General features: G+C 35.4%; 2 protein-coding genes across 6 annotated transcripts; one reads left to right on the forward strand and one right to left on the reverse strand.

The window, feature by feature from the left end:
• Positions 1–7,821: 7,821 nt before the first annotated feature.
• On the forward strand, positions 7,822–13,399 carry LOC120144859 (fatty acid amide hydrolase-like). The gene is made up of 20 exons (XM_039158817.1): positions 7,822–7,900; positions 8,018–8,127; positions 8,242–8,302; positions 8,546–8,736; positions 8,810–8,939; positions 9,064–9,141; positions 9,237–9,384; positions 9,491–9,603; positions 9,691–9,766; positions 9,870–9,941; positions 10,322–10,373; positions 10,879–10,959; positions 11,061–11,144; positions 11,249–11,352; positions 11,549–11,641; positions 12,541–12,609; positions 12,816–12,880; positions 12,967–13,028; positions 13,138–13,233; positions 13,337–13,399. Exons 1-20 carry the CDS (start codon positions 7,822–7,824, stop codon positions 13,397–13,399), a joined length of 1,827 nt encoding a protein of 608 aa, XP_039014748.1.
• Positions 13,400–13,649: 250 nt separating this feature from the next.
• LOC120144860 (phosphoglycerate mutase-like protein 1) lies at positions 13,650–20,415 on the reverse strand. Of its 5 annotated transcripts, none has more exons than XM_039158820.1 (10): positions 20,228–20,415; positions 17,782–17,843; positions 17,523–17,630; positions 17,307–17,386; positions 16,293–16,455; positions 15,692–15,766; positions 15,469–15,557; positions 14,923–15,042; positions 14,208–14,252; positions 13,650–14,100 (listed from the first exon to the last, which is right to left on the reverse strand). In XM_039158820.1, exons 1-10 carry the CDS (start codon positions 20,379–20,381, stop codon positions 13,995–13,997), a joined length of 1,002 nt encoding a protein of 333 aa, XP_039014751.1. In that variant the 5' UTR covers positions 20,382–20,415; the 3' UTR covers positions 13,650–13,994. The 5 variants fall into 5 exon arrangements, with proteins under 5 accessions (XP_039014751.1, XP_039014749.1, XP_039014754.1 ...); XM_039158818.1 differs by having other exon boundaries at positions 20,216–20,415; XM_039158823.1 differs by having other exon boundaries at positions 17,523–17,707; positions 20,216–20,250.
• Between the last annotated feature and the right edge of the window lie 268 nt (positions 20,416–20,683).

Consider the following 20,683-nt stretch of genomic DNA (forward strand, 5'->3'; position numbering starts at 1 on the left):
CACACCTACAAGAGACATTTATTTGGATTTAGGTATCCAAATTGCTTTGGATCCTTGAATGTTAGGGAAAAAGTCTCTTGTTCCCTTGGGAACCCATACTTGCCTAATTTTAAAAGGTTTTCTAAGTTTTAAAGGAAAAGTATGTTCCATGTGACCATGGAAATGACAATGTGAGCATTTTTCCATTTTTAAACATGATGAATTGTTTTGAAAAATTATTTCTTTTTCTTTTGTTAAGAATTCAAACTTAACTTTTAAATTAAGTTTTTCTTTTTCTAAATCATCTTCAAAATCATTTTTCAAATTTCATTTTGTTTTTTCAAAATCTATTTTTACTTTCAAAAGAATATCATTTTCAATTTTAAATTTTGAAATCATTTCTTATATATGGAATTCATGGTCTCAAATTCCAAATACAATTCATCATAGACATCTTGTAATTCTTTAAATGAATAATAATTTAAATCATAATTGAATCTTTTTTGTTGGCCATGAGACATAGGTTGACAAATTCATCTTCATCATTGGAGTCTTCTTCATCACTCCAAGCACCACAAACACCTTTTTTTTGCTTGATATCTTCTTCTTTAGGAGATGACATTCATATTTGACATATCTCGTTCTTTGGCACGCAAAGTACACTGAGTGACCCTTCCTATTACTCGATTCATGCTTCACTTTCTTTTCTTTGGAAGACATGAATCTTGTGAATCTTTTGAAGAGCTTGGCCATCTCTTCATCTTCATCCACCTCTTCACTTAAGTCTTGATTACTCTCATTGGTGGATTTGAAGGTGATTCACACCTCCTTCTTTTTCTTGTTATTCTATTCCTCTTCTTCATTCTTATTTTGGAGTTTCACCTCATGAGTAAGTAGAGAACTAATAAGCTCATCAAGGGTATACAACTCAAAGTCCTTGGCTTCTTCGATGGCAGTTTCTTTTCCTTCCCAAGAAGTAGGCAATGAGGCAAGCATCTTTCTCACTATTTCTTCATTGGGATAAACCTTCCCAACGTTCTTCAACTCGTTGATGATTGAAGTGAACCGATTATAAATCACCTTTATGTCTTCACCAGGCTTCATCTGAATTCCAAACTTGGACTTCTTCACTTCACTTGTTCCTTCATGAGCCACCTCCAACTTAATGTAACCCCCTAAGACCGATGCAGGTAACCCGATCCGATCTGGGGTGTCACATTAAAGCCACCAGAGCGACCCACTGTAAAATCTCAGAAAATTTAAAACTTTTATTAAAACATGTAACTCGTAAAATGATTCATCAGTATGCGGAAATAAAATAGTTTTTCAATCCCCGTATATAAAACAAAATACAATTACATGCCCCCTAATCATATGTATCATACTCTGCAAGCAACGCCGAAAGAACTCCCTTACTGATATCGATAGATGCACTGGTACGATTCTTTTTAACCTGAAAAGGTGAGTAACAGAGTGAGTTTTGGAAAGCTCAATAATACATAACTACCAGATGATGCTGAAGAACATGCAGATACAGATAAACATATATTTCCTTATCGGTTCAGACATCTACAGATCTTTATGTTGAGTGGAGATCCTACTGATATTTCAGGTAGTAACAGACAGTGAGCTTTCAGTTCAAAAAAATATTTCGGATGACTGAATTCAAGAGATTAGAATAGGTTATCTAGTGTGTTCCCATAAAACCAGTGAAAATATACAAATCTTTTTAAAATATATTTTTTAAAAACATAACACTACCCCCATCCTTTCACAATCTGTTTGCGTAGGTTCCCCAAAACCATACACCCCGCACAACTAGTAAGGCCCTGAGCACACAGTCGATAAACATGCAGATATATTTCCTCTAACAATAAACTCCCCAGATAAAACATTTCTCCGTCGGTAAACAGAGATATCAAAAATCAAAACAGAATTCAGATCATATATCAGAATAGAATCCATATTAGAAATCAGAACATAATTAATGTAATGTATCAGAATAGAATTCAAGTCGAAAATCAGATAAAATATTTATGTGATTAGGGAACACACTAGTAGTGTTTACAAATATTATTCAGAGATACTGGATAATCTTATCAGGCAGAGAAACAAGGATCTTTAGTGCACCGATAGAATGCAGGAAGTTAGAATCACTATTGGAAGAGTTCATTAACTGAAAAAATCATCAGTTATGCATAATGTGGTTTGAGCTGATAAGGAAGAGATGAAGATTCAATCTATATCGATTGATCGGATTATCAAATAACTCCAAGAACATATGCTTGTCGTCTGGTCAATTCATTATCCTTCCATGGTATTTACTCTTTAATACCAAAAATTATTGTCCATAGATCATCTTCGGAATCATCATTGAATAGATATTTCAATGGTATTTATTTTATTTCCACGCTTCCACAATATCATGAAATATCGACGTACTTGATTTATGGTTCATAACCCATAGGGATGATACATCATGTAAGTTCATACGAGTTTCCATACTTATCCTAATCACTTACTTAATCCTCGGTCCTTGAGGTTACTTAATTCATTTAGTAGTCAAGTTTATCCTGGTTACTCTAGATTTTTGCAGAGTAATTCAAACATTTCTGAATTTTAGATACATATTGTACTTTCGTTCATATCAATTTAGTCTTCGTGGTTGATTTATCTAACGAATATACCCTTCTTAGTACAGAATGCAATCTAGAATTGAGCTGAGCTGATTACTTCTAGAATTATCATTAATCCAAACTTGAGAATACGAACACACATTCAAGTGATATCTATGTCATTCAGATACTGACATATCATTAGGGTTGACCGGCTCACTTAGGTTGTTTCCATAACTTTTAAGGGCAGTACAACACCCATGTTTATTTGGATTCCTTAATTAATCCAAGACATTTACTTAGTCTAGGCCATAAGGGTATTTTGGTTATTTTGGTGCTCAATTTTATTCCATTCATTTCAGAGCTCGAGGATATCTAATTATTCCTGAGCTTGGTGATATTCTTGGGTCATTTTCATTCCAGCGTATTTAAATCGTTTCCTTCCATCCGACCTTATTATTTAATTTAAACTTATTATCTATTCCTTTCTTTTTTGAATAATTCTTATAAAGAATCACCCTCAATAAATTATTCTTCAAGTATATACTCTTAACTCGGAGATTTTCGGGTCAACTTCCTTCTCAGATGTTACAAACAAGTTATCAGGAATTTTCTGTACAAAGACAGGATTTTAAAAATTAAATCTGTAATTTATCAGGTTTGGAATGAATTCTTAAGGTACTCTCTCACTCAGAGTCAACTCGAACTATTTTTACCTCTCAAGGGCATTTTCGTAATTCCTTAACCATGTAACTTCGGTATTAAAACTCTTAACAGCGATAAATAAAATTAATTAAGAGATCCTAGGTTTTGTTGATTTTCCAAATAATCTCTAAACTTAAAGTTATTCCTTAACAACTTCTAATTCCTTGTACGAACCATCATAATTTCATTGAGTAACTGACTTTTTACCGCATTCAGATCGAATGTAAGAATTACCTAACTATACAGATAAGACCAAAATTATCTTATTCATGCATTTACCAATATCAACATGTTTCATAAAGCATAAAGAGGTAGTATTGTATTACCTCATTTTTTGTGCCATACTGATCAACAATTTAAATTCCATTCGAACGCCCTTGATCTTTAATTTAACTTCCAATAATTCCTCAAATACATAAGAATAGAAATTTCATAAAAAACGGAGCTTAATTCCGAAAAATAGATCGAATCGGGTGATAAATTAGTGAAAAACAGCTTATCGGGTTTGAATTTGGCAAAACAGACCTAAAAAACGGACTCAGGACGTCGAAAAACATTAGGATAGGTAATACAGGAAAAAGTCAACGGTCGATCAATGGCAATCAACGGCAGTTAACGACGGTCAATGGTCAACGCGGTCAACGATTAACGGTCAATGGGTCAGGCAGTCGGGTTGGGTCGGGTCAGTCAAACGGGGTCAAACTGTCCACCATGCGGTGGACCTTCCCTACGCGCAGGGGCGGCGCGTGGGAGCGTGTGCAGTGGCCTACGGGCTTCGAAAAATTCCAAAAATTATTTTAAGGGATTTTGAGACACTTACCAAGCTCAGTTCACAATTTTGAACGACATAGAGCTCGATTCTAAAACGTTGGAAACTTAAACTTCCTCACCCTTTCACGCGCTAGCACGACGGAGACAAGAAGAACACCGGTGGACTCGGAACAATGCAAGGAACATGATGGTGCGGGAGGTGTCGAAAACGGGTGGTTGAATCAACCTGAATCGACGGAAAACTAATAGTGATCGGGTTGAGATTTATGGCGAACGACGCCGATTCACAACGAGAGGTTTGAGAGGTTTTGTTCATCGATCAACAACGAACAAGATGGTGGTTTCGGATCGACGAACGGTGGAGAAATCGGAGCTCAAAGTAGTTGACCGGGGGGAGAGTAAATGGGAAACATTCTGGGAAAATAGACGGAAGAGGGGGTTTATAATTCTCACCTAAAGAAAAATGGGTAAATTATGAGTTTGGTCCCCAAATTCCTACACTTTCTAAAATGGTCTACCAACATTGCGATTTTATATTTTAATCCTCATTTTCTTCCAAAATATCACTTAAATTCAATACTTTATAACTTTTAAATTTTAGCCCCTAAATTGTGGTGTTACATCCAACTTATCTTAAATCTCCTTAGCCTTATAGCATGAAGATACTCCACTATATTCATTCGGGCCAATAGCACAAAAAAGAATGTGTATGGCTTTGACATTGAGTTAGACAAGCTTCCTATCTTCACTTGTCCATATTGATATATTCCTTGGAGGAACGAGAGAATCGTCAACAATGGCACTCCAAATCACAAGGTCGGTGGCTTTGATGAAAAACATCATTCTATTATTCCAATAAGAATACTTTGCTCCATTGAAGTATGGAGGCTTATGGATGAAGTGAGATTCCTCAAGGTAGTACGCGCTGGATGGGGAAGTCATCTTCTTGGTTGCATCGGGAATTGATAGAGAGCTCTTAGGATCTTTACAAGGTTGTTAGAAGATCAATTTATGACCCATTTTAATACCAATTGTTGGGATTTTCGTAACTCTATCGATCAATTGAAAAAGTACCAAGAGGGGGTGAATTGGCCAATTAAAAAGTTTAGGGTATGGAGAGAAAGGATAGGAAATTTGCACAAGTATTTAGAGTTGTTCAACTTTCTCAAATGAAGTTTACATGTACTACCTTAGCTTTACACTAAGGATTTCTAACAAATTCACTAATTTGTTCTTTCTTTTTCTAGGCTCAAGAGTAACCTTTTACAACTCTCTAGTTCTCGATGACTAAACTATAACCAAACCCTTTTTACAAAAAGATACAAAGAAAGTAAACAAGAAACCTCTCAAATTACAAGAGAAAACAAAGAATAAAGAATGAAATCTTTTCTCTTGATGATCAATGTTTAGATAGGTATTATGTAAACTTCTTCAAGTGTCATCAACTTGTTTTTATATGTTGGAATGGGTTTCTAGTCGTTTCTAGCCGTTGGAGATGTTTTGGAGTCGTTGGGGATTTAAAAGTTGGAAAATAAAACTGCCCAAACCTGGGAGTATCAGTACTTGAGCTTGGAGTATCGATACTATACTAATAAAAACTAGTTGTTTTTTTACCATTGGGTTGGGATTATTGATACTAGGGTTTATGATATCAATATTAATATACAAAGTAGTATCGATACTCCTTTGAGTATCGGTACGAAAAATACCTACTTGAATATGAACACATTTAACATCAATAGGCAGTATTGATGATGCCATGAGAGTATCGATACTTCCGTTACCTTGGGTATCGATATTGTTCTTGTTGTATTGATATTGTAAGAACAATATCGATACTTCTTTTCTAGAAAATCATTTTTGTGTTCAAATTCATGTTTCATGGACTTTGAATTATTTTTGAAAGCTTTGAATAAATTCAATTTAGTCCAAAAACATTTTTCCTTTAATTTGTTATATCAAAATAGGTTCAACACCATGGCTTCCCTTGTATATGGAATTCAAGAAACTTCTTGTTCCATCAAACCCACTTATCTCATGAACCTTCTTCTTCTCGTTTCTAAAAATACATCCTCTTCTTCTTCTCACTTGTGATGTGATACTAATTTGAAAAATGACACACCTCCACTCGAGAACCTAGGGTTTTCCTCGTACATGGAAGATTCGAAAAACTTCTTGTTCCATCAAAACTATGATCAACATAGCGTAAAATATTGCTTCATTTACAACTTATGTATCATAATTATGTAATTGTATTTTATGATATTTTAATTTATGGTATTATATTTTATGTTATGTTATTTTAATTATGTGAAGAGGATTTGGTCGAACATAGAGAAAGAACAGGAGAGTCGAAACTATGCACTCTCCGAAACTATGTATGTACAACTTTTGTAATTAGCAAAATATATTCGTTAGTTTTAAATTTCTTTTGGTTTCGAACCATTTTTCAATGCGATTTTTACACCACTTAGAATGTCTCGTATGTGTCGATACTAGCCTCAATTAAAACATAAGTACTAATATTACGCCTCTAATCTTATAAATTAAAAAAAATTAGATTATTTTCTTGAAAATACTCCTTGAACATGCCTATTAAGTCATTTTAGCTTCTTCTTCACGTAGAAATCAAACTTTGGAACCATTTTGAACGCTATTTTACATCGCTTAAAATATCTTGTATGTGTCGATAATACCTTGTATGTGTCGATAATACCCTCAATTGAAAGATAAGTTATAATACTACGTCTCTAATCTTATAAGTTACAAAAAAAAATTAGATTAACTACCAAAAAACCCTCCCTCGAATATGCCTATCAAACCATTTTAGCTTTTTCTTCGTGCACAAAACAAGCTTTTAAACCTTTTTCAACGCGATTTTTAACTTGCTTACAATATCTCGTATGTGTCGATATTGGTCTCAAATGAAAGATAAATTCCAATACTACGCCTCTAATCTTTTAAATTACAATTTTTTTATATAAACTACCCGAAAATTACCCTCGAACATGCCTAAAAACACTTGCTATGTGAATTGGAAATACATATACTTTGTGTTATGTAGAACGCGATGTTTGTTAAATGCTACCCACAATAAATTTAATTTCTCGTGGACCTCACGCTTTGTACAATGTGAGATCGTTTAACCTAATATTAAATTATATTTTCTAAAAAGTATTTTCACATTGAATTGGTCGCGTATCCCATAAAACGCGAGATTTTTATATGCGTTCTGTAAGAAGCAACGTGACCCTATGTGGACAAGTTGACGGTATTTTTTCAGTTAATGCGGTTTGATGATTATTTTTCTAATAAATGAATTTTTGAGGTTTTTTTTTAATAAAAACGCCGGCGGTAAACTTGACGGTGGTAGATAAGTTTTAAGGCATATGAATTTTAAGTTTTTTTGTTTTTGGAATTTTAGGAAACTTTTAAAAAATCAAAGAATTTTATTCTGGAAAAACTTAAAGAAAAATTATGGCGGCAGACGAATTTTTTTCAACGAATTCGACAGGATTCTTACACTAAGCCAATAATGAATGAATTGCTAAAAAAATATGGTTGTCATTTAATTAATACATATAATATGTAAAAAAACGACGGTTCATACAATATTTCTCGCTTGGTAGACACACCCAGATCATCATCAGCTTGCTAGTCAATGCCAATAAAGACTTGTTCAAAACTCACCCAAAATAGCTTATATACAATTCACCGCCCTCATTGCTAAGTCAAAGCTTCATTAACAGAGATGGGGAAGAAGAAGGTTATGGTGCCGGTCGAGAAACTGGACTTGTCGACTGTCAAGTACGAGCCTGAAGTGATCAAAGGTATCAGCTTTCACGATTTGTATATACGTTCGAATGATCTTTTTCTTCATGGATATTTGATATATTTGATCCCTTTGGCTTACAATTTGATCATTTTTAGATTTGGGTGCTTTGCAGCTCCTCATTTAACGGGTTTTATGCTGAAGCTGTTTGTGACGATGGCTGAAGCTCCGGTCATAGGTTCTTCCATCATGTCTTTCTTGAAAAAGCAGAACAAAATGGTCCAGGTCCATTTTCTTTGCCCTCTTTCTGTTTGTTTTTTATGCTTATCGGTTTGAATTATGGGTATTCTCAAGAGAATTCAATGGCGATTTTCATCTTTTTTTGTTGGTATTTTGCAGATGTTGCAGAACACCGTGATACCAGAAGCACCCATGTTTAAACCTGAATTCCCTCCTCAAGGTTTAGTTTTTCTGTAGTTTTTGCATTTTAGTATTTTATCATGTCATAATTGGTCAATTTTTTGTTAACAAGTTTTGAAATTGGATGCTCCAAGATGGCAATTGGCATGTTTATTTTGGTAATATATTTGTTTTTGGTTATTTTAGTGAGTTTGAGAACAAGAAATGTGAACTGAGCAAGAAACGTATCAGTAATTTGTTGTACTTCAGAAGACTAACTGATCATTTGTGCATATCAAACCAGACGCAGAACCTTCCGTTGTCACCGCAGATGAAGAAGGAAGACCTGAGGATCGAGTTGGATCGGCCTTAAAGTGTCTTCCTCATTATGATCCACCTAGTTGCTGGAGCGCGGATTTGCTTCCATCGTTCCAGTATTGGAAGATTCGTGACTATGCTCATGCTTATCGACATAAAATTGTGACACCTTCCATGGTAAGTCGACATTAAACGCTAGAGTTGCTTTCACTCTAAATTTACAAAGAAAATTTCCACTTTTGGTTTATAGGTTGCAGAAAAGATCATCTCAGTAATTGAAGAGTGCAACTATCATAAGCCCCCAACACCGTTATTGATTTCATTCGATACCGAGGACATAAGGAAGCAAGCTGCAGCTTCGACAAAAAGGTTCGAGGAAGGTATACCATTACGTTATTTGTTCATGATGTTGTTTAATACTCTTAAATCACATATTATGGTTAGCATAAAGTTCTTCTATAGATTAGAACAACTGAAAAAGAGCTGTTGGTGTGAATCATGCAGGAAATCCATTGTCAATCTTGGATGGGATTTTCATGGCAATCAAGGATGATATAGACTGCTATCCTCATCCATCTAAGGGTAAATAAGCTCACCACTTATTTTAAGTAATCTTCCTGGAAATTTTCTTTGTAGTTGCAAAGAAGATAGATTGAAATTTTTGTTTTTGCTGATAGGTGCAACGTCATGGATGCACGAGGTTCGCTCCGTTAAAAAGGATGCAGTTTGTGTCTCGAGAGCGCGGAGCTGCGGTGTGATTCTTATTGGGAAGGCCAACATGCATGAGTTAGGCATGGGCACAACTGGAAATAATCCAATCTATGGGTATATTTATCATCCAGCAGATATAAAAATATGCATATTTAGATACGGCAAACCATACCAATTTACGGAATTGATCTTAATTAACTTATAAAATATTGAGGTACAGAACAACCAGAAATCCTCATGCAATGGAAAGATATACAGGTGGATCCTCCTCCGGTCCAGCAGCAATCGTAGCTTCTGGACTATGTTCTGCTGCCCTTGGAACAGATGGTGGAGGTTGTAAAAATTTATCACCTTAATTGGAATCTTGTTTATTTCTTTTACATATACTGGTGGTAGATGCTTACCTGTTAAAAAGGGCAGGTTCTGTCCGTATTCCTTCATCTCTTTGCGGTGTTGTGGGCTTGAAAACGACTTACGGACGGACAAGCATGGAAGGGTAAGCTCTTGTTCTATAGGCTGCATAACAGATAACTGGTTTATGTTTTCTGAAGAGCCCATTTTTTTCTTTTTTCTTTTTTTTCAATACTTCATCTCCACAGGTCATTATGTGATTCTGGGACTGTGGAAATCATTGGACCAATAGCCTCAACAGTGGAGGATGTCATACTAGTGTAAAACTCTGGCACTTTTGAATTACAGTAACTGTAGTAACAATTTGATGTAATTTCTAAGCAGTTAAGACCATTCATATTTTGCATTTTTGGTGAACTGAGAGGTTGAACTTTCTGGTGATGGTGAAAAGCTATGCCACTCTAATTCTTCATTTTTCTTGAAGAATTCATGTTCACCACCTATTTTGACACATATATAGACATAGTCACGGATGTATGATCTTCCAAAGACCCTTCAAATACATGAAAAAGTTTGAAAGAAAATTAAACATTTCAAGTCAAACATATACACGAAATCACACTTTACCGAGTAACATAGTTAATAAATATTGGTAAAGTTGTGTTTTTTTAATTTTGCTAACTCTACAGAGGCTTTTCAGGTATGCAGCAATTTTGGGTTCTTCTCCAGCGGACAGAATCTGTTTGAGACCGGTAACCTCGAGAACCTTGTTAATATTTGTCCAAACTTTTGAAATACTTACCTGTGCTGAATGCTGTTCCTTAAATTCATGTTACAGAACCATATACGTCTTTTCAAGTATCTTGTTGAATTAAGCTAATCACTCTTGTACGTAAGGGTGCAATTGTGTCAATCCAATGCCAGGCTTGAGCTGGCTCGATTTGAACTCGAAGCTTCATTTCGAGCTCGGTCAAGCTTTAGTTATCATATTCAAGCTCAAGTAGCTTCACTCATTTACTTTTCTACTTTTCATCTTTCCTAAAGTACACGTTTTGCCGCATATCCAGACATATATAAGGGTTTAACCCTCTAAAAAAAACTCTTCAAAACATAAAAAATAGAAACAAATTGAATATATCCATGTCGGACACATTCATGTACCCGATTTCATCCAAGTTTGAGCAACGAATGACTGAACTGCACTTTATGTTGTTTGCATCTACATTATTTAATCATTATTGCACGGTATTTTTGTAGCCTCCCCCTTGTTTTCCAGATTTGACATCACTTGAGAATGCCACCACTTTGGGATCACTGCGACTGGGGAAGTATAGTGAGGTAGTTCCCCTTGTTCTCTTGAAAACACATAGTTTGTTTTTAAATTAATATTCTAATTTTTGTTTAAGAAATATTTCTCAATATACAGTTTTCTTCTGCAGTGGTTTAATGATGTACATTCAACTGATATCTCGGATGCTTGTGAAGATGTTCTAAACCTTTTGTCGAAAAACCATGGATGTGAAGTAAGTTGGTCTCGGTTGTTATTCTTGCAGCCAATTCCCAGTTTCTTCAACTTTAACATTAACATATTTATGTTATAAGAAACTGATGACTGTTATGTTTGAAGACAATAGAGATAGTAATACCAGAACTAAATGAGATGCGCACTGCTCATATTGTTGCCATTGGATCAGAAACACTGTGCTCGTTAAATGCGGATTGTGAAGATGGGTATGGTTCTTTGCTTTTATCATATCTAACTAGCTAAAACGAGGATAAAGAAAAAGAGTTGCAAATATTGGGATTCGAATTCCAAACTTTAATGGAAGGATGGCTGCATGAACCAACTTAGTTGAGCTTTGTGTTCTATGAAAGTATTTTTGATGTTTGACAGATAATGATCTCATTTCCTTTCTGAAATATGTAGGAAAGGTGTGAAATTAACGTATGATACTCGTACTAGTATGGCACTTTTCCGGTCATTCACTGCATCAGACTATGTAGCTGCCCAATGTCTTAGGTAAGGCTAAATGGCAATGGTATGATTTGAAGCCCGCTGCTTTATCTTGTGATATAAGTATGGCATAATGTTGAAATTCACCCCTAATGTTTAACAAAATAGTCACTTTGACCCATATTATTTTTTTAAGTATTTTAGGATAAAATGATCCCCGATTGAATGAAAATTGTTAATTAACTAACAACCAATACATTTTAGGATAGAGTGATGACGTAACACATCACGTGTTGAAAGTAATGATAGTAGTCCTTCATCACTTTGATAGATTGATATGTGTCACGTCACCGCTTTAGATAATATGTGTCACATCATCACTTTAGATAATATATATCACATTATTATTTTTGGGCATGTGACAATGTCATGTCATCGCTTTAGACGTTGATACCTGACTTGAATTAATTGTTAGTAAACTAACAATTTTCATCGTTTAAGGTAGAGAAAACATTTTTTCCTGATATTTAAACCGGGGATAGCTTTCGCTTTATTAGCAAAAAAATATATTAAAGATATTTGGGATATTTGAAATCTGGTTCCAATTTCCGCTTGGCCCGACTTGTTTTGGCCTTTCAGACGAAGGCTAATGCATCATCACATGGAGATCTTCAAGACGCTTTAGATAATATGTGTCATCATCACTTTAGATAATATATATCACATTATTATTTTTGGGCATGTGACAATGTCATGTCATCGCTTTAGACGTTGATACCTGACTTGAATTAATTGTTAGTAAACTAACAATTTTCATCGTTTAAGGTAGAGAAAAACATTTTTTTCCTGATATTTAAACCGGGGATAGCTTTCGCTTTATTAGCAAAAAAATATATTAAAGATATTTGGGATATTTGAAATCTGGTTCCAATTTCCGCTTGGCCCGACTTGTTTTGGCCTTTCAGACGAAGGCTAATGCATCATCACATGGAGATCTTCAAGAAGGCTGATGTCATAGTGACCCCAACAACTGGGTATGTATGTTTAACATTACCATTTGAACAACTTCTGTTAATGAATTGATTCAAGTATTTTCTTTCAAGAGTTTAAATATTACTGAGTCAGTAGAAACGATGGGAAACTGAAAATTTGTCGGATACAATTCTTTGTCCATGCTGGAGGAATCCAAGCTCTGTTTCTTTGACTAGATGGTTATGCTTTTTTTTTTTTTGCACCACAGCATGACAGCACCAAAAATACCACCTAGTGCTTTGAAAGATGGAGAGACAGATATGCAGGTTACAGGTTTGTCTACTTCAATATACTAAGTTGTACGTTTCTCTTGCATATTCTAGATTCACCATTTTCTGATGCACTTCACTCTGTTTCAGGTTATCTCATGCGGTTCATTCTTGCTGGTAATCTACTCGGTCTTCCAGCTATTACTGTTCCTGTAAGTGATCTTGCAATTCTTTCCTCACTAACATGTAAATATTCAATATAAACAATCAACTAGGGGTGCTTCAACATTCTGCTATGAATTCTCATCATGCCGGTTTCAGGTTGGTTATGACAAACAAGGCCTTCCAGTAGGCCTGCAACTAATCGGCCGTCCATGGGGTGAAGCTACAATTTTACGTTTGGCTTCTGCAATCGAGGTACAATCGAATTTTATATTTCTTTCAAGCAATATATCCTCAACTCTGTATGACTGTATGAAGTGACGCATCACTCATAAAAAACAATCATCTATGATTGCAGGAACTTTGTGCTAAATCCAGGAAGAAACCTGCATCCTTCTATGACATTTTAAATATCAAATAGAAGCTGTTTACAGCTCCAAGATGCACGAACTACATTTTACAGCAAGCCCCTTGGTTCTTCAAGAATCTAGTATATGATTATTTATCCTAAAGCAATGATCCTTAATACACGGTTTAATAAGCTATCTGTTATCATACTGATGAGCCATACTTTGATAAAACGGATGTTCTATCTGATTCTATTACTTTCCCAAAAACTACCTAGTGTAATCGACTTCGGTTTTAATGATCCTTGTACTCTCCTATGATTATGAAACTAGATAACGAATAGTTATCCGATAAAAGATAAAGGTAGAACTGATAAGAATGTCCATATCAAAATTTTAGAGTATAACATAAAGATGGTTGAGATTAGAGGGCCCTGTAACCTCCCGTCTTTGCAAACCATAGGAATTCTGACAACAGGTTCTTAACAAATTTCTTACAATCCATTGTATCTCAAGTAGGATGTTGAATTTCCTCGTCCACATGCCAAAATCACCACAGGAAGAGAATATTTAAATAATATAGTAACATAAGCCATACCTAATTATGAGTTTCTGACAATGGCATTGCTAAATCACAAGCATGAAACATAATGTTCAGACAGAAATGTATCAGGTCCTTTCTTCAGCCTTCTCATCGACAACGTCACTTGGGAGATCCAATCCTGATGGAATCTTTCCAGGATAATTAGTTGTTGAATGTTCAAATCCTATCATACTGGAGAAAAAAGAACCAATAAGAGCATGAACAAGCCAAAATTGAGCAGTCATAAGAGTTTAATACATGCTGAAATAGCAAAATGTTTGCGTTTTACATCAGCTTACCTTCTGTCAACAATGACCATGGAACGAAGCTCACAATTTGCAAAGCTGCGAGTACAAGGGAGAAGAGTTATTTCTTTTGCAGAAACGTAACACCTTCACTTAATTCTAGTCGTTGGGATTCATATTTAAGGCTCTTTTTTATCATCATTTGAAGGATGCGTTTTCCAGTAAATTTAGACAAAAGTTAACCATGCTTGGCTATAATTTTCCTTTTTACTCACTAAAAATTATTATGCACCTTCTTTTCTGCTAGAACAGCACTCTACTCTTGTTAGAAGATACCTTCAGATCAAGAAATTTTTACTGCCTTGCAATACTTTCGAGTAAAACCAAAACTAGTAAAGCAAATAGAAGTATAAAAACTGGTTTATGATGTGGGAATTCATGCATCAAACGTGACTAGATCCAAGATGTTTCTTTTGGTCAAAAGCTAGTTTCCGTACAATGAAAGGAGAGGCATAAGAAGCAGGTAATAAGTACGACAACAATGCAGCCATAAGTATAAACCTTTCTTAATCTTTCCAAGCCTATGCAACAATTGTGAAGTGTATTAAAGGAAAAGTTGCATTATATGGCAACCAAAAAGATTAGATGCAGAAGAACTGCATCGAGTTGAACAGAAACTATCAACGTAGTGGTCGTTGCGGAAAAGAAAAAAAACCCTTAGATTCACAGGATTGGCCAGCTAAAGTGAAAAGCTCTTAAGCATACTTACTGTTTGCAGATTTCTTTCTTCACCAATGGGTGACAATCATTTCCAAATGTACTTAATGTATGAAACAAGAACCCACTATGGGTAATAATAGCCATCTCCTTCTCTTTCCGTGTCCACAACCTGTGAAGCGAATATAAAGAAACCTGACAATGATTTGTATGATTTGTATGTAACATCAAATGAAACATTAACATGATCAATGTACCTTTCCGCTTGTCTCCTCAAAAGACATGAAAAGATATAAGAAATTCAAAGAACTTTGTTAAAAGTTACAAATTTCACAAAAGAGTAAATCAAATAAAACAGATGCTGGGATCAATCAGAAAGATTTCCAACGACAGTACTTGAAAAAGCAATATCAGAAACTTCAGTTGCAAGAAATCATGATACAATAGAACAGTCATATTGATTGGTTTAAGTTACCCTTGCCTTCCGAAATACAGTCGATTCTGATTATGCTATCTAATTAGGGTCTTCTTACACTCATTAACAACAATCTATAAAGGAGGGGTATAGTAAAGAAAAAATAAGGTATGCACTATGCACCAGTTCAGGAACTTCAACCCCCTGGCTGCGAGCTCCTCTTTTGTCTCCCTAATGTCAGCCTTCCACCACGTGTCATCATCACTTTCTATCTGAACAGCAGTTCAAAAGACATTCAACGTACACCTTTGAAAATAACCAAGCATCTAACCACATTTGGTTTGGATATCAAAACTTGAAACAATACCCCGTTTCAGGGGCATCTTAGAGACATCAAATCACTTGCCAGTGAGAAATCAACTGCAGGAAAAAGAAACTGATAGTCACTGATATTTCTTCTCTTATCGCAAGGGTGGACTCCCTGCAAAGAAAAAAAATAATATAAGAGATTAAGGCTCAATATATTGAAGCAAAGAAACTAATTTTAAAAGGGTCAAAGCATAAAGTTTTTTTTTTATAAGAAACGGGCCTCGTTAAAAACCCCCCATCATAACCATCAAGCTACATAGGTATCTCAAAAAGCAAAGTTAGAATATAAAAATGAACCCTGAAACAGACTACCAGCAATACATATCACAAATCTAAACTTGGGCAGTCAAACACCTAGTACAGGATGAGAACCAAGACCCTGAAAAGCTGATAAGAACAATTCATTGATAGATGCTCACCTTTGCCTCGGTTATCTGCACACATAATTAGTGTCGAATATAGGGTATGTCTGTGTCTATACAACATAGGTAAGCTAAATTTTTCTATGCTTTTTCATATATTAGTAGTATCATACAATTTATAACACCCCTCCCACTATTTCCATTAACCAAATATGGTATCCAAAAACAATACATTAAGAGGGAACCATTACTGCAAAAATGTGAAATGAGACTAACCAAATGTTCTCGACAAAGTTCTACTGCAATGATTGGCGGGCAGTTTAGACTTGAAATTGCAGCACGCCCACTATTTCCTGCATTTTCCACCATAAGTGGCACAACATCCATCCTATCTGTATAACCTTCACCACCAAAAACCCCAACAGCTGTTTGCAATGTCCTATAACATACCATGGCCATAGTCAATTAATGCATGCCTGATTATTTAATCATGTGTTTTATAAACCAAATTTAAACTTAAAAAAATGCCAAACTATGATTCTACGCATAAAATATCTTCACTAAATTAATATGGAGCTTTACCAAACTAAGCATCACCAATTCAAATTCTGAAAAATAACTTTGGTTGAAACAATTTATAGCAGACTAACATCTTTTCCAGAACAAAAGGAAACAGCTTCATTGAAGATCAAATGACTTAAGATTAAATGAATAAATTAGTCACAAGTACTGATAGTAATAACTCTAAGAATGTCCTCGGTTGAAAAGATTTATAACAGAATAAGGAACCAAGTTTTGTGCCCCAATCACACAGATTAGTTCTAGATCTTAAAATGAAACTCAATGATGTCATTAGCATTACTCCTTTCGCACTCTGTTTCACTTAATGAAAGTTGCCTTCAAACAGTTAAAGATGATTAGGTAGAAGAAGCAATTATCTTATAAGGAAATGTTCTGTGAAACTATTGGGTATCAACTACCAATTATAAATGGGTTGATAAAAAAGTTATAAAGTCGTTAGGCAACATGATATAATGCTCATAACATAAAAAATTGTGCAAAGTGAAAAAAACTTTGGCTCAAAGAAGAGAAAGTTCGGTATCTAGATTAGATTCCTAGGCTTCCCGCTCTTTAGCTAATATAGATTGAAGAATTTAGCAAATAAGAAACCTGCACGATTCATATAGGTTCAACTTCATGCCCATTGGATTACTAAATTCAAAAGACGGCATAAGAAGAATTAATCAAGGAAAGATTCTTGAAAAGAGTATGAAATACTGGCACCATTACCTTAGCAAAGGGGATGCAATCACTAAATCAATCCTCTTAGTAAGGCCACTTTCATGGACATGTTTGCGCAAATTATCCACCTGCAAAATTACAAGGCTTCGTATAAAATTCTTCTCATGAGTATGCTTTGGATTATCAATAAGGTCATGACTTGAATAAAAATATATTCAAAACGTGCCCAAAGTCATGTATGATAACACAATGACTGCTACTTACCTGTTTCCAACCGAGAGGAGTAATTTGTGCATCAAAATATTCTGGTGACATGTATGCTTTATAGTTCTTATCCCCATCTACATTGTGGATCCCCTGAGCATGCCTCACCTGGATGTATTGTTTTATAAGACCACAATGCCTTGTTTTGCGAGCAAAAGCCAAGAAAGAAGGGAATCTCGAATATCCTTAAAACCAAATATATAGCAGCTTCAAATCTGCATTGGACAGAGCAAATAAAAAGGAAAAATAAATTTAATACCAAGTGAATAGTTTTGCAGCGGTGCAAAGGGAACAAGCTTGGGCCAGCACTGGGATCCATATCTGCAACCATTAAGATAAGTTATAACTTGAATATATGGCGAGCAAAGAGCATAAAAGAAATTCGAATGCTTTAAAAAGTTCAATCGGAACAAGGATTTCAGAACTGTGTTCATCAACAGAACAATTATGTCAGCAGATCAAATCATTCAGGTACAACAGAGAAAACATGAGCAAAAAGCAAAACTAACACAACAGTGATGTATGGCTTAAGGCAAACACCCATGTTATCAAGACAAGAAGAACTAATATGAAGGATTTCAAAACTGCATATAGTCAATGTATAATCATGTCAACAAATAGATACATTCAGGAACAATAAGCAAAAAATCAGGCAAGTTTAAAGCAGAAGCAGCTCGACAATGATGTACGGTGTACAGCGAAAACCCATGTAATGCACCATGAAAACAAGAGTTAACAATGGATTGGTGACCACCAATACCACTATATTAGGGGCTCCCAGTCGAATGATTGAATCTTAATTAATGTCTTACAAATAACCAACTTTGAAAACACAACGTCAAATCTCTTTGAGGCGTCCTATTGCCACCTTATATCTATGTTTGTATATACTTCGTCAACAAGAACTTCCAACTTCTAAAATTTTACTATTATTATGAATATCATAAAAAGACAGCTAAACAGAGAGCCAAAATAGTTAAAAACTAGAGATCCCATCTTCTAATAAGTTAAAGAGAAAATAACCTCAGTGACAAAAAATACCTTATAATATACGATTTTAACCAATTGTTTTTTGGATTTGCCAAAATGACCAACTAAATCGCAATGCGATCGATAATTCGTAACGCGATCTCCGGTATCGCAAATCAGTTTCCAGATTCGCAACGCGAACTTCGACTATCGCATTGCGAACTTGGACTATCGCAATGCGAACTTGGACTATCGCAATGTGAATATGTAAATCGCAATGCGATAGTTGACTATCGTAATGCGAACTTGGACTATCGCAATGCGAACTTCGACTATCGCAATGCGAATATGTAAATCGCAATGCGATGGTCCAAGTTCGCATTGCGATAATCGACTATCGCATTGCGATTTACATATTCGCATTGCGATAGTCGAAGTACGCGTTGCGATTTATTCCAAATTCGTTGCACCACGACCACGACCCGAGACGAGACGAGACGGACGGCGGCGGCGCGCGAGAGTCCCCCTTGTTCTCTATCACTCAACAAGGAAGTGGGAAAGCTAAGCCTTAAATACCATTCCCAATAGTGTTTCCAATACTATGTGGGATTGAGCATTACCAACACTTGTTTCCAATACAATGTGATTATTCAGGAAACAATTAACAATCATGCACCTTAAAACAACTGAATCAGCAACCAATTGCATTAGTATTATACGATTAAATATGTCATAATTAAAAGTCAATCTACAATCAATCGCGATTATTGCAATTTTAAGCAAAACATTCAAAAATAATATCACTATTTAAGGCTCAATCCTACATAGTATTATGAACAAGTGTTGGTAATGCTCAATCCCACATAGTACTGGAAACACTATTGGGAATGGTATTTAAGGCTTGGCTTTCTCACTTCCTTGTTGAGTGATAGAGAACAAGGGGGACTCTCGCGCGCCGCCGCCGTCCGTCTCGGGTCGGGTCGTGGTAATACGTGTCTTCGACACGTCCGCGCGAATACTATCTTTTTAGAGAAAATTCTTAAGAAACAAATGCAATACCGTCATTGCGATTTTGGACTATCGCAACGAACTTGGAATAAATCGCAACGACGGTATTGCGAATTTGTAAATCGCAATGCGATAGTCGACTATCGCAATGCGAACTTGGACTATCGCAATGCGAATATGTAAATCGCAATGCGATAGTCGAAGTTCGCGTTGCGAATCTGGAAACTGATTTGCGATACCGGAGATCGCGTTGCGAATTATCGATCGCATCACGATTTAGTTGGTCATTTTGACAAATCCAAAAAAAATTGGTTAAAATCGTATATTATAAGGCATTTTTTGTTAAGTTAAATGACGACTTGATAATCCCAAAATCAAATAAGCTAAAAACTATTAAAAGTACTTCATGCTCGTGACTTTCAGAAAAAATCACGGATTTCCAACATACCCACAATAAAATTGTTTTTATTTCTTAAAATGTCATCAAATCTGCAGCTTCAGGTATAATTCATGGAATAAATAGAAAAAACCCACACTAAATCAAACAAGAAAATGAAACAAAAAAGTAATATGCTAAAACCCAAGATGGAACCCATAAAAAAGCTCAGAATTTTGGGTGCTACTATAAACTTAAAGCTGAATAAAGGAAATTAAAAAGCATCAACCAAGCTCTAGCAAACAATAAAAAGAAGGAAAATTGATAGGAATCAAGGGATCTAAGAACTGACCAGATCGGAATAGTGAGAGAAGCTGAAGACGCTGACCGACTCTGTCTGGGATCTTATTGTAAACAATAATGGATGAAGAAGAAGAGGAGACAAAAGTTGGAGAAATGGGTTGGTGGCGTGGAAGAAAATGACTAGAGTTTACTCCAACAGACATGGTGCTGCTATTCCGCTGCTTTATGTGTATGTAACCCAAGTCACACTACAATTCAAGGATAATATTCCTTAATTTATTTAACCCTTCAATATGTCTACTGTCGCAACCGTTTTTCGGGTGGATTTAAAATTGAGCTTCAATTTGGATTAAACGGGTTAGAATCGTCATCGACCATTTTAAAATAAATTTAGGTAGGTCGGACACCATCTTACCTGATCTGCGTTATACCGGAAATGTGTCGGGTTCGGGAGTCGATTACGGTCAAGGAAGGATTAGCACCCTTGAACCGCCCTTTCGGTACC

This window comes from Hibiscus syriacus, unplaced genomic scaffold (genome assembly GCF_006381635.1).
Source record: "Hibiscus syriacus cultivar Baekdansim isolate YM2019G1 unplaced genomic scaffold, ASM638163v2 tig00110890_pilon, whole genome shotgun sequence".
In the NCBI taxonomy this organism is placed as follows: domain Eukaryota; kingdom Viridiplantae; phylum Streptophyta; class Magnoliopsida; order Malvales; family Malvaceae; genus Hibiscus; species Hibiscus syriacus.